General features: G+C 42.3%; 1 protein-coding gene across 2 annotated transcripts in view; it reads left to right on the forward strand.

Moving 5' to 3' along the window:
* NEDD4L (neural precursor cell expressed, developmentally down-regulated 4-like, E3 ubiquitin protein ligase) overlaps positions 1-14,729 on the forward strand; it is a 323,400-nt gene that overhangs the window by 262,739 nt on the left and 45,932 nt on the right. The window contains exons 9-14 of one of the 2 annotated variants that reach the window (XM_012651788.1): positions 25-99; positions 1,722-1,781; positions 6,647-6,778; positions 7,281-7,400; positions 8,507-8,704; positions 14,223-14,300. In XM_012651788.1, coding sequence (XP_012507242.1) covers positions 25-99; positions 1,722-1,781; positions 6,647-6,778; positions 7,281-7,400; positions 8,507-8,704; positions 14,223-14,300 — 663 coding nt within the window. The remainder of the gene's footprint in view (positions 1-24; positions 100-1,721; positions 1,782-6,646; positions 6,779-7,280; positions 7,401-8,506; positions 8,705-14,222; positions 14,301-14,729) is intronic. The other variant, XM_012651787.1, reaches the window with a different exon arrangement.

Raw genomic sequence — 14,729 nt, forward strand, 5'->3', positions numbered from 1 at the left:
TTCCTGTCTTCTCCTCCCCTTCAGCAGAGAGAGCCGTCCTCGAGGTTGAGGTCGTGCAGTGTCACGGACGCAGTTGCAGAACAGGCCCACCTACCACCGGTAACCTACGCTAATTTCCAGTCATCGTTTGGCTTTTTCGGCACTTACGTAAAATCATCTGGGCTGCTGTGAAAAGAGTTCTTCCTGTGCAAATCCATTTACCATATAAATGAGACATTTTAAAATTTCCCAGCAAATTGCCCGAGAAGAGTGGATTTCCAATACAAAGAATTGTCATTGTCACCAAAGTCTCTAAAATGCTAGAATTTTCATTGCTTTAGTTTTTCACCCTAATTTATACCAATTTTGATGTGCTTACTTAAACTACGTGGTCCATTAATCATACCTTGTACTTTACCCGGTTACTGTAGCTGTGCTACAGTGATTGTACTCGGAAAACACGGTGAATACACTGAATGCCTTTACACAGGAAGAACTCTAACGGGTAGCTAGCCACGTGTTCCTTTCCATACCAGCGACCTGAACTCCTAACTCCACAAAGCCTCTGTACCTTCTCTTTAAAGGCAGCTCTATTGACCAAAGAATCAGCTACAGTTTTTTCCAACTCCTCCATCATTTTAATAGCTGTCAGCAAATTTAGAAGCGTAAGGGATGTAATAACATCCAGTATAGAGAGAAATAAATATTCACATTGGAAGGCAGACCAGAACTGCCTTGGGACATGTTTGATGTATGCATTAAAAAAAAGAAATTTTATATAAGTTTGTTTCTTCTTTTGGAGGTGAAAATATTTGTGGTTTTAATGTGTTCAATTTGCTATTTGACCTTGACCAGTGTTTTTTATTGCTGCAAAACCTTGATCATTTTTGTGATTAATACTTAATTATGTATGAGTTTGAGGGACGGAAAAGTGCATTTAAGGTTTTTGAAATCACGATGTCTTCCCTCTAGTATACATGTTTGCTTGGCTTCAAAGGATATTTTCGCCTAGGTTTTAGTTTCTTGTGTTTAAAAAAAATGAATTAATGAGAATACTAGTCAAGTAAATAGATTGAATTGTGACTCACCCCAGATAAACTGGTGAATAATAAGCTTGACAAGAGCGTCCTTTCTGGGATGGTTTCAGGACAGCCCCCACCCCCACCCCCCACCCAGAACAGAACAATCATCTGGGGTGGGCGGGATCCTTTTCAACCTGATGATTCGGTGATTTTCCTTGAATGAATGGCACTTTCTCTCTCTTTCAAAATTGATACCAATTTTATTTGCCAAAGAGCTCACTTTCCTGGAAACTGATGATTTCTCCTTTATACTCGGTGATGCTATCGACTCACTGATCACCAGTGGCCTCTCGAGTTTTGAGTGCGGCAGATGTGAGAATCTGCCAATTATTTGACAGTGGGGTCAGAACCAGACCGGTTTTCATTTTTCCCGGATGGGACATCTCACTTTGTTGAGGTTGTCATTTTTCACCCAGATCCAGGATGCAGCCTCAGCCGCCTCAGGGTGGCTTGGGGTGTGTGTGTGGTGGGGGGACGGTCATGCTTCCTCTCTGCCACTGGTCATCCGTGACTGCCCAGCTCGGTTTGGACAGGGTGGGTTTCAGGGATTCTGATCTCACGTCGCCTGCCTTTCCACACTGCCACCGCAGTGACTCTTGATTCAGTAAGCCAGGGGCCGTCCCCCAAGTGCATTTCACTGATGCGAGTTGTCATTTACAGCCCAGTGCCCCAACTAGGAGAGCACGGTCATCAACTGTCACAGGTGGTGAGGAGACAACGGTAATGACACTTACTTTATCAGACATTCATGACAAAAGTGGACGCAGTTGTAATATTTTGTGCAATGGTGAATATTCTCTTTTAAAAAATAAGACCAGTTCCTTTGTACTGTAGATCTGCATGTTTCTTATTTTAAACTTCTCATTTTGGGATTGTTGAAAGGTACTGGATAAAGTAGAATGATTTTCAGTCCCATGTAATTTTGTTAGGAATACTGGCAGGCCTTAGTTAAGTGTGTTTAATTTGACCGTTTAGAATATATTTTTGCCTTTTAGTGTTCGTACTCCTGATAAGCTTTTCCTTTTTTATTAGAATGCTTGGTTAAAATAATTTGGTTGTAAGACAATCAGAGAAGCCACAAGAGTCGCATGAGGTTGTATGTGTGATTCCCAATTGTGCACAGAGCTGTTCTCTCCACGCCACATTTCTAACAGGGGATTAGACTTTCTGTGTCTCCAGCGTGAACCAGTGACCTTTCTCTGCCACCAGGGGCTCCACGCACAGAAATGAACAAGTGTTCATACCATTCTGGGGTGGGAAGCATAATTACGATATTTAAGTGGTCTAGAAATATCGGTGTTTCTCCAAACCATCTATTATTATTATGCATTATTTTGAATAATTTATAGCATTCATGTTTGTGGGTAACTTATATTTGACTGTGTATTTTAATTGCCTGTTTTCTACTTGATCCCCAAAGCCAGACTAGCTTCTGGTCTATGCTTTGAGCTGCTGTAACTATTTGAAGAATTTCCTCATTGTTTCACCTTTGTTGCGTTTGCTGTAACTGCTCATTACTTGTGAATAACTTTAACTACATATACAATTGCTGATTACCTGGAGGTTGGTGATTTACAGGAACAATTTAGTTATATTGTTAGAACTTAATGCTTAGTATTATACAGAGGAGAATCAAATTGGCAATCAGTGACAATCAGCTTAGTTTAAGGTATTGAACTACAGTCGCTTATGTGAAATTCATGTGTTGGGTGAGCCAGCCTCCAGAAAAATTCAAGGGGCTCTAAATTAACTAGCATATTTCCTACTGTGCATTAGTAATTTCTATGGGAGCAGCAGAGCTGCAAGATAGGCAAGATCATTTCATGAAATAATTTCAGTAGAATTCAGTGCTGATGAATATCCTCTCTGTATCACCTATTTTTACATTTTATTGGCATTGCAACCTGCTTTTAGCTTTGGAGTGTTGTGATATCTGATGTAGTAAATGAAGGATAAATCAGTTATCATAGTACCAGGCTCTGTGGTCAGAGTTACCTGGCAGGACCAGGTGCTCTATCTGAAGGAGATCCCATGTGGCTCTTGAGACCACACTTTTCTTGCCTTCTTGCTTATACTCTCCCCTCCCCATCACTGAGTTAAAATGTGGGTTTGCTTTCTTTTTTGATTTTGTAAGACTTGGCCATAGGAGCTCCTACTCTCAGGAGTCGCTTTCTGTGTACCTAGATAGATTTGCAAGGATCACATCTGTTTCTCTTCTACTGTGTCCTGAATGTTTCTCTTCCATATCCTTAGTCATGAATGCCCTTGACCTTCTCTCTTCCAGCTGTCTCTTAACACTGCTTTTCCTTCTTTGACACCCTCTCCTCTCTATATCACTCCCTGCTGGAACTACCCTGGGATGTATCATCTCCCTCCCCGTGCTCTCACAAGCATACATGTGTATACACATGTGCACACATTGTGCTGCTTTCTGCTATTTTAGGAAATTTGGATGTCATGTACAATTATTCAGCAACTTGATTTTTTTTTTATTTATGGCCATTCTTCTGGGACATAGGAACAATTACATAATGTTCAGTGATGTGAATACACCACAGTTTATATAATTTTTGCATATTGAAGGGCATTCAGCCACCCCCCGCCTCCAGCCCACCCCCACTCCGGCTCTCTGCACTGTGTTGGGTGGCCATCCTGGCATACCTATCTTTCCGTGATAGCGATAGTGCCTTCATTCTTGCTATAGTATTAATATGATGAACAGGCCCTGATTCTCACCTGAGAAGCCACAGTCCTTTGATCTATGGCAAATAAATGCACATGGTGTCACTTCCCAGCAGGCTAAGCCAGGACCCTCTCTCTGAGAGACGGAAGGAGAGGGACAGCACAGTCCTTTCAGTCTTCACTGTGCATGTTGTAAAACGTCCAGAGGCACCAATGTGGTGAGTCTTGGAGAATCTGTGATGGTCAGTGTCACAGTGGCTATTTTTAAAAGCATTTTGAAACACTGACAATTTAGTAATCAAGTTCTTTATTTTAACGAAAGTAATGCAGCCACGCTGAAGCTCTGCTTAATGCCTGTTTGGCATCGTGAAACAGTAGTATTTTCAGTCTACAGAGGAAAGCTGTGAAATGTTAAGCTAACTAGCAGTTTTTAACTTGTTTCTTGATCACTTGTTTCTTGAGATACCATGGAATTTGCACATTAGCGCAGAGCAGAAGTCTGATTGTGGCTGCAAGGCCGGCCCCTGCCGTGGTCTGTCTCTAGAAGCTGTGTCCTGCCCCCCTCACTAGCCGTGTGGGGTGGGAGGCGAGGTTTTGAGTCACAAACAGAATCGGCAGCACAGGTTGTTCTACATGCTCATTTGGAGAGAACACTGTTAAAAAAAAAACATTTTGGGAACACCATCACACGTAAATGTAACTAAATTGTAGGTTGCCGGTTCAATTCTCGGTAAAAGGGAGAATAAATATTTTAATCAAATCAAATGTTCTCTACTTATACTCCTAATTTTTCATAAACTGATTAGTCCTGTTAACTGTGGATCTGTGAAAGGAACCTGGTTGCTGGAATTGATACAGCTTTAGAATTCAATTCTGAGATTATCTATGACACATCCAAGTTATCAATCTGCCACATAAATATCCTTCCCAGGGTGCTAGAACTGAGTTTTCTGAAGTCGTATCTAATTTTCTCTCCCAAAAAGTAGCTCAACAGGGAGGGAGGAAAAGTAACAAATTCCATTTAGTATTCCATTTGGCCAAAACATTTTTGGCCAGTCACATAAACAATAGTAGGTCAAAACGTGATAGCTCATAGTTTGCCAAAAGTACTAATTGACAACTAACTGAGGTTACAACTTGGGTTACTAACTTAGTTCAGCAGAGTAGATTTTTTAAGTGTCCAGATCAAAGTATCCTAGAGATGGCTCTTTTGTGTCCGTGTCACAGCTAGAACAGGGTCATGAGGAAAGGGCTTCCTTCGGGCTGTACTCTAATAATCTGCCTGTAGCTCTCAGGAAGGGATTAAGTCTGTGTGTTGATATTTCTTCTGCTCTTGTTGAATCTCTACACCTGGGTCCAGAAGATTGTATGGTCAGAGTCTTGGAACTATCTTTATGGAGCCTTTAGGATATCATCTAGAAAAATGTCAAGGAAATGGTTGCCGCATTTTTAGCAGGAAGTTTAAGTGCCAATAATCTAAAATCAGCTGCCTCATGATTGATTACGAAGTTAATTTTTCCCTGAAATGTACTGCTAGGCTTATGAAGTAGAATATCAGATCTCTTTAGGTGGAGTCCCCAAATCACCTGGCGGCATCCTTGTTGGTGCTTTCTCTAATTTGAGGTCCTAAGGGCCACTGAATGACCTTTTTCACCAAGGCACATTGTTGATAGTGAACAGAAGAGATACCGTAAGTACACGAAGAAGTTGGGTTAAGAGGAAATGTATATCCTCCACCTAATATCAAAACAACACCTGCTAAAATATCTAGAGGGTAAGGAGAACCTCCTAATTAGGGAAGGGAGTACCCCAGAATAACCTCACATAATAGGTTATTCCTAATGTTTGGGCTCCTGTTTCTTTCACATTCTCCCAGGAGCCTCAGTGCAGCTGTGATTGGCAGATTGTTTCTGAGCCCCTGCCCACACAGAGCACTCTTTCCCAGACAGAGATCTTATATGCAGCACCTGTGTATCCAGAACTTCCTTGGACAGCCCTGATCGCCAGCATCCATCCCAATGCCTCTGCAAATCATTGACATTTCCCTGCTATTCCAATATTTCTCCATCCAGACTGCATTTCTCAGACTGCTTATAGGCGAAAGTGTCTCAGGCATCCTTCTTTTGATCCCATTTGTACAATACAAATATAGTCACTCTACACTGGTCATGTCTCAAACACAGAGACTGCCAATCTCTGACCGCCCTTCAGAGAGACACACTGTCAGTGGACTGGGGTCACCCCAGCCTCAGGTGCAAGGCTCCTTTGGAATTCTTACCTTAGGTGGCCAGGGGACTGACTCCCTGAGCTGGGGCATGCAGATGACCTGGGTGGTCCTAAGGATTATTTGCCATCATGTGACTGTAGGCTTCCTAGAGAAGGGGCTCTGTGTTGGGTTTTTAATTTTTGCCCTGACAGCTATAGTGTAAGATCCTAAGCTGATGGAGAAATTTAGGACTAAGCTAGGAGAGCCCCCCCACCCATGGCAACTAAATTGAGGAAAAAACATTTGGAGCATCCCTCTTATAGATGGTGACACTGGACAGTTTGAAATACTTTTAAGCTCTACCCAGTTTGGCAGTGAAATTTAGTAACTAGAATGGATTATAATGTTTTCTCTTTCTTAAAAACACCTTAGCAATGACCCTTTACGTTTAAAGACTACTGGGTCTTAGAACTGAATTCTGTAAGAATTTGGGACCCGCAACCTTGTGGGGTTCATCTCACAGTAGATTTAAAGCTATTGCAAATCTGTTGCTGTTTTCCAGACACTCTTGAAATGTTCTCTGTACAGATAGAATTAATTTACTTTGTCTAGAATAATGATCTAGGTGTACGTGACTTTATGAAACTGATTAGAAAACAAATGCAAGTTATTAAATAATGATTTCTTGCACAAACAGCCATCAGTGGCCTATGTACATACCACGCCGGGCCTACCTTCAGGCTGGGAAGAAAGAAAAGATGCTAAGGGGCGCACATACTATGTCAATCATAACAATCGAACCACCACTTGGACTCGGCCTATCATGCAGGTACGAAGATCGCCATACCACTTAAAATCGCAGGCCCTAGAAGCCAAAGTGTACATGCCCTTCTTCTGTTCCTTATGTTTATGAACTGTTCTCAGAGACCCATGTTTAAAGAAAAAGCTTTTTCACAATGAAAATGCATTACTTTAAGAATAATAATTGCTTAAGGTAGAATTTGTTCCTTAAATCATTCTGTCCCTGAGTATGGGACATGAAAGGTGTTTTCGAAGCAAGAGCCTATCACAATGTGTAGCTTCTCCCTCAACCAACCCCTGCCTTTTATCTGAGGCTAGTTTTTATGCGGGGCTAGTGATTCATTTTTTATTTCCCTTGAATGTGTTTCCCCATCCTTTCCCCCATTATTATGTTTAATTATTTCCTCCACGCTTTAAATAGGCCAGACCTCTTATTATTGCTGTTTGTGTTGTTGTTTGGGTTCACACTCCTAATCACACACACAGGGAGATCCTGCCATGAAGCTAACTTGTTTTTGCCTCCAAAATAGCTTGCAGAAGATGGTGCATCTGGATCAGCCACAAACAGTAACAACCATCTAATCGAGCCTCAGATCCGCCGGCCTCGTAGCCTCAGTTCGCCAACAGTAACTTTATCTGCCCCACTGGAGGTGAGAAGGCTACATCATCTACCTGGGGTCACTTCTGTCCTGTGACTTCTTCTCATTCTTTCTTCTCTCTTAACTTTGACTTCCGTTTTGCAGCCACCCTCCTCTCTGATCAGTCGTTGTGTTGGTGGTGAAGGGTGTTCTTGTGCGGCCTGACTACGTGCTTCTCTGTCTCACCCAGTTAACATTGCCGGACTCTCACCCAATTCTCATTCTCATTCGGCTGAGGCCGTGGTGACTTGTGCTGGACGTGGGCCCTCTCTTTTCGGAACTTTCACCATTCTCATTGTGTTTTGCTCCTTACTGCCTATTACCTCATTAGAATCGCATAATAACTCTTTCAAATACTCAGTGCTTATATTCAGTTTCAAACATAGCTGTTGCTTTGACCATTTTTTATTTTCTTTCGACTGCAGGGTCTTTCATTGTATGGGCATATGTGTTTCCGATGCGTATTTGCATCTCTAAATCATGCTGGGCATCCGCTTGTGCTCTCTGTCGTGTTTGTGTTGTTTTAGTGCCATCCTTTAACATCACAAATGTCAGAGAGTTAGAAAAGCCAGAGAGTAAACGTTTGGGGTCCTGAAGCTGCCTGTGTCTTAGTGACAGCTGTGGGTGTCTCCATGCCCTGGGTCAGGATGCCGATAAGTGGGAGTGGGTGATCTCTCTTCCAAACTCTAATATAAACGTCATGGGTAACAACTGTGAGATTCCAGGTGGTTATGTCCATGATATAGGTTTCTCTTTTTGTGCTCTAAAACTTGCCAATCTATTCTTCGTTAGATTGTGAGCTCATTAAGAGCAGGGGTACATTTTACTCCAGTCTCTGTAAAATCTCCATCCATAATGCCAAAATACAGAACAGTAACTTTGGTACGTACTGAGTGGCTACCAAAGGATGGTGGTTATAAGTACTTAATATGGTTGTATGTTTAACCAACAGAAAAAAGAAAAAGTTAGACTGACTTAAAAGTAAATGAGTGACAGGTGTTGTAGGAGCTTCCCCTGTGTCCCTCCCCAAAGAGGAGCATTCTACAATACCCGGGTACATTTTGACACATCGGAATAGCACGTGACAAAGAGTTCTAATGCTCATTATTATTCCTTAGGGTGCCAAGGATTCACCCGTGCGCCGGGCTGTGAAAGATACCCTTTCCAATCCACAGTCCCCACAGCCATCACCTTACAACTCCCCCAAACCACAACACAAAGTCACACAGAGCTTCTTGCCACCCGGCTGGGAAATGAGGATAGCTCCAAACGGCCGGCCCTTCTTCATTGACCATAACACAAAGACTACAACCTGGGTAAGGCTTGCTGCTTTTATTTGGCTCCATTTTCATCGCGACGTCTGGCATTAATTCCTTTATGTCCTTGCTCAGTAGTCATCGTTCTTGCAGAGGAATTTCATTAACTCTCAGATGTATCTCCAGAAGGTCTCTGAGCCTGCACCTCGCCTCTGCGGGTGTGCGCTGGTGGGAGCGGTGGTACAGGCACGGGCCGATAGCTGTCTTTGGAACGGGTGCCAGGTCGCACTGCCTTTGCTCATAGCACTCCTGGCAAGCTCTAGCCTAGATCATTTGCCACATTTGGGAAAAAAAGGTAGAAGTCCATATTGCTAGGATTTTGATGTTACGGCATCACATCTCTTCCTGGATGTATTGCAAAGTTGGTAACAAGAGAAAAAAAGAAAAAACACATCTCATGACATAATTTCATTAGAAATTATAATCATTTTGTCAGAGAATTTTTTCTTCATCATTTTCTTTTTGCATTTTTATTGGCATTATCCATCTTCATTTGATCTGTCCCTTTACTTTTTGCTGTTCACATCAGATTGGTGTTTCACACTTCTGTTCTACACATTCATTGCTTTCATCGGGGGTTAGGAGATATACTGAATGACTTTGGTTGTAAATCTGATAGCTCTTTTTTGTGAACATTTCGTCAGAATTGATTTTTCTTACCATGCTGCTTTTTCATGTGCTCCTGAGTCATACATAAGAAAGAATCTGTGTGTTGAATTAACTTGGGCAAAGTGGGATTAACCAAAGGTGAATATGCGTGTCTTTGTGTGTCTCTGTCAGTTCTTCATTTCTGTGGTTGGATCAGTACTGGCTTTTTCAATTTAGCATGTAGTTGGTATTTTTCTACTATATAATCCCCAGATCTGTAATTAAACTGAAATTGGTTGTCTTAAATTTCTGGCTATTTTTAATGCTGCAGACAGTTTGTTTTTCTTCCTGGTCCTTATATCCCCATGTAATTGTCTGGGTAGATTTAACTCAGTTTAACTTAGTCCTTCTGTTATCTTGCTATCTTTGCCTGACATCACTGGACTGCTGGGTGCATTTTGGGGATATCACTGGCCCTAGCTCTTTGGTCCTGGATCAAGAATGGACGCTTTAAATTCTCACTTCCAGTGATGACACCCAGTGTGCCCATTTGATAGACCAGCACTGTCACATTAAGGAAAAGGCCTTGACCAAGGTGACCTGCACTATCATTCTACCCTCTGCCCGTGGTGTGGTCCTAATTCAGTCCGTTGAGATTGATCTAGAGGGTGCTCTCTCTAAAATCTGTGGATCGGGGACACTGTGTCTCCTTGAGGGCATCTTGGCATTTGGGGCAGGACTATGCCTTCACCTGAAGGTTGTTTAACATCCTCAGCTCCTGCCGCTGAATGATGACAGCCACCGTCACCCCCTACCCCAGCAGTGATAGCCAAAAATGCCTCACACGTTTCCAGACACCCCTGAGAACCACTCCAAAAGCCCTTTCTATTTTGAAGTAAAGAAATGGCCTGCCAACAGAATTTATCATTTGGATCTGGTGACATTCATTTGGTAGACTGATAACTATTAATACTTACAAGGCATATGATGACCTGTAGGTTTGTTTGACTCACCTTTTAGTCTGAAGATAGTGTTACAGGTTTGTGGGCAAGACTTGAGAGTAAGCAACAGGCAGCTCTTTGGAAAACAGAGAGATTGATTTTTATGTCTTTTTTTCTCATTGCCATAGAGCCCGTGGCTGTTCTGCTAGCGTTCTCATTAACTACAGCACTCCGGTAATTTCAAATCCTCAGCCAGAAATCGGGGCTCCAGAAATAGGGGGCAAATATTATAACAGTAGATGGATTAGTGTATGGAGCCACTGTGGCTTGCCAACATAAGCTATGATTGTAGTAATTTGAACTGGCTTAGTAATCAAATCCCCTAACCTTTTCACAGCCTTTCACACCACAACTGCCGTGTAATTGCAGCTGGGCAGCTATTTTAAATGGCAATAGCTTTATTTATTGCCTGCATAGTTGCTGAATGCAACCCAGTTTAATTTCCATTTGTCCCTTTTTACCCAGATGCTTGTTATTGACTCATTTACTAATGTAACATTTCAGTTGGTTACAACCGCATTTTGTGGCTGCCATTGTGGGAAATCCTTAAGGTTAACAACTGGAAATTCCACAAGTTACTGCCCTTCTTCACTAAACGCAGACGTGCTGACACAGCTGTGTCATTGACCTCTTCTAAACAAAGGCCTGGGCAGAATTCTCCCTGTGGAAGACAAGGCCGTAAATCGCCTGTGCATTTTGACAAAGGATGGAGGGAAGTGTAAAGATAATTTTCAGCTTATAGTCTGTTTTGAGTTGGTTTTGGGGTTTGCTTTGTGTTTTTTAAAAGAGAGAAAGAACAGCCATATCTATTCTTAGAGTTGAGCATCATAAGAGGAAAAGGAAAAAAACTGGTAGGACAGGTTGAGAACAATGACAATAGTACTCCTTCCCCCACCGGCCTGCCAGCTGCTGATTCTTGCACTAAGGAGAGTCATGGAAAGATACAGGCCAGTGTGTCTGCTGTGTACGTTGAGAGGGGAAGATTCCATTTGAAGCATATTTATAAAACACAGCCTTTCACACACACAGAGAATGAAGACAGTATACCAGCAGTCTATTTGGAATTAAGCCTGACCTCATCCCCCGAAAAAGACAGAAAATGTTGGCTGGCTTTGTCCCCACCTGGGTCAGGCCTTCCAGTGAATACACGTGCTGGAGGCCGCCAGGTGGATCAGGAGAGACTGCAGCTCGCCCTTCTGCTAAGGGAGCTGCTCAAAGCACATGTGTATAGATTGGGTAGCCCTCATTCGAAAATCCGACATGCTCCAGACTCTAAAACGTTTTGAGCACCACGTGACACTCAAAATAAATGCTCATTGGAGCATTTCAGATTTTGTAGATTTCCAGTTTAAGGATGCTGAACAAATGCGATGCAAATAATCTGAAATCTGAAACACCTCTGGTCCCAGGCGTTTCGGGTAAGGGTTACTCAACCTGTATTAGTATATTTGTGCCTTTTGTAGGGCAAGCATTGGCTTACTTTTGAAGCAAGATAGATTACACCCTAGTTAAGTTTCAGGTTTGTTTTCTATCCAAGTTCAAACTAATAAAACTCACTATAGCCTAGGCATGATTGCCACTCTTTTCCCAGATGGACAAAAGAAAGGAAGAAAGCACAGTTGTTTTTGAACCAGCCAGGATTCCCATATTGTATGTATTTTTAAGTTAGGAAAGCCTTTTTTAAAAATGGTAATGATCTGTGCATTCTGTTTGAAAACACTTTCAGCTGGATTGAGGGAAGCAAGTACTCACAAAGGAGTTGCCTCGCTGTGCTGAGGAAAGGGAGAAACAAACGGCCGAGTGTATTTTAAGTATTTGATTCATTTATATTCACATCGTCTGAGACCTTATTAGTATCCAGCTCATTGCCATCCCTAAAGTCATCCCTAACTAATAAACTAATACAGAACCTTGGCTGCCACTCACCTGCTAGGTCAGCCATGGAGATGCCACCTCCTCAGGTGCTTCATGGGAAGGGTGGATTCAGTAGTGATCACCAGCCTTAGCCCACTGAGCTTGATTAATGGCAGCTTCTGGCATTATTTTGATGATTGTTGGTAAAATAAAATAATACGAGGCCTCTGGCCCTCACATTCTATAAAGTCTGGGTTCCCGTGCAAGGCCATTGTAGCAGATCTGTGAAGTTGAGTTTATTTTCTACTTTATTCTCCCTAATGCTCCCCGCCCCCATGATACCCTGGTACTTTCTAAAACTTTCAGCTTTTTTTTCTTTAAACCACCAGCTTTTTGCCAAAAGGACCGATTGTCTTTCACAGTAGTCTATGTGATTCCAAGGCATGGCTGGCCTTGTGTGGAGAGTTCAGAAGCCCTGGGTGCTTTTGTGGAATAGTGGTCTGAGGCTTTCTCTATGCCTGGTGTGGTCATTGGCTGGGTGCAGTCCCAAGGGTCCCCTGGTAGTTGTGGCGTTACTTGGTCCAGCTCGGGGTTAGCATTGAATGGGTAGCTTTTGCAAAGTTCAGTGCTTTAAGTTTTTCCTCTGTCCGTAGTTAACTAATCACAAAGATTTACCAGATGATCAGGTTCTTGGACTTTCTAAATCCCAAATCTGCTTAGCATATTTGTTTATACTGTACATGTTCCAATATACTACAAAATACTAGACTTACGTTGTGCCTTTACTTTGCCTTTTAAAAAATATATTAGGTTCACAGTCAACATTAATCACAAACTATTAACTTGATTTATTTCTTCCATTAAAAGTTTGCTATAGCTAATAGAAAGCGAAGGTTGGTTTTATTGCTTGTGATCTTTTTTGATTCTTGCCAGTTTCCAAAATCTATCACCGTTATGATTTAGTGATACTATCTATGGCTTACACTGTTCTTGGGAAGATGTTGAAGCAGAATATCTTTTAGTGATTTGACAGCTACAAAGGCTTTAACTGAATGAAGTTCATATCAACTGTCTTAAAGTCTTGTTTTTTTAATCTTAGACTTATTTAATTGACAATGTGTTATTCTGAGTTCTATCATTTGTTTTCTAATATTTTGAGTTTAAAGATGTGGATTCTCCAAGTTACACTGCATTTTAATTGGGTCTGTTTAAATAAGGGTCGGCTCTTGGACTCTGGGTCATAACCTCTGGGCGACTTCTTGTTCTCTGAACTCAGTTTTCTCATCCAACAAAGCAGATTTTGTGCCCAGCCTCCTAACAAGGGGTGTTGCCAGATCTCACATCTGACTGTTCTTTGTAAATCATAAAGCATGACCCGAGATGTCAGAGTATATAATTCTCTTTTGTTGATTCTCTGTGGTATCTTACAAACCATATCTCTTAAGAAAGATGTTTTTGTAAACTTTTAAATATTAAGACATACGTGAGAACCTAGTCCGCAGAATTTCATCAAGATCTATAGCAGGGTATGTGACTTTACATGAAGAACCAGACGGACTGGAGTAGCCACATGGCTTGACAAGCCAGACTCAGGTTCTCTGCTTAGTTAGGAAGGAATGGGGGGAAGTTGCAGGAGACAGAAGTACTGACGGAGCAGCTCTTCCTCACGTGTCAGGCTGGCCGCCTCGCCAGGAGCGCTGGATCCACGGGCGATTTACAAACCCTTGTCCCCACTGCCTGTCTGTGGAGTAGCATCTAGTCTCTGGCTGCTGGTTTTGTATAGTAGCATCATTGCGGGGACTCTCTTCCCTTTCACCTTCTCAAAGTCTCAGGGAAATGGTTAACCTTTTGTTTAAATACTCTTACTGTCTTCTTTTCACCTAACACACAGAGGAAGAGTATGATCTGTCTTGAGAGGCGGTGAGCCGGGCTTCCTGTATGAAGCAGAGAGATGGGACCCTTCCCATGTTCCATGCACAGACTGGTTGCCTTGGAGCACAACTCCAGAAGAGAAGGAACCATTCACTGTGCATAGTCCTTCTTAACGTCCACTGCCTTCTACCTTTTTCTTGCAGGAAGATCCACGCCTGAAATTTCCAGTACATATGCGCTCAAAGGCATCTTTAAACCCCAATGACCTTGGCCCTCTTCCTGTGAGTACACTGGAGGCACATGGAACAGTCTGAGAATGCCCATTCATCTGTCTCCCAATGTTGGTTGAGGGGCCCCGTGGGCCTTCTCTTTCTCCAGGCTTCTTGGGTCCCCTTGGTCTGTTTCTTAATAGAATGGGGTGCTTGGCCGAATTCTAATCATGTGTTATAGTTCACACGGTACCTAGTACTTGTGAAAGAGGTTTCTGAACTGCTGGCTGCTAGTGGCAGGTAGACCCGTAACTAGTGCAAGAGGCATTCTCTACAGGTGTCAGTTTAAGCTGCGCTCGCTTACTTTACAACTTTGCAACCACTGAATTCCATCCATATTGCTGATTTAGTCACAGGAACAAAAATAATAAAAGCAGTGTGGAAGACAAAGGCATAAGTAGTCACAGAAAGTTGCTGTAAGTCATTTAACCTGCAAATATT

This window comes from Propithecus coquereli, unplaced genomic scaffold (genome assembly GCF_000956105.1).
Source record: "Propithecus coquereli isolate 6110/MARCELLA unplaced genomic scaffold, Pcoq_1.0 Scaffold37, whole genome shotgun sequence".
NCBI lineage: Eukaryota > Metazoa > Chordata > Mammalia > Primates > Indriidae > Propithecus > Propithecus coquereli.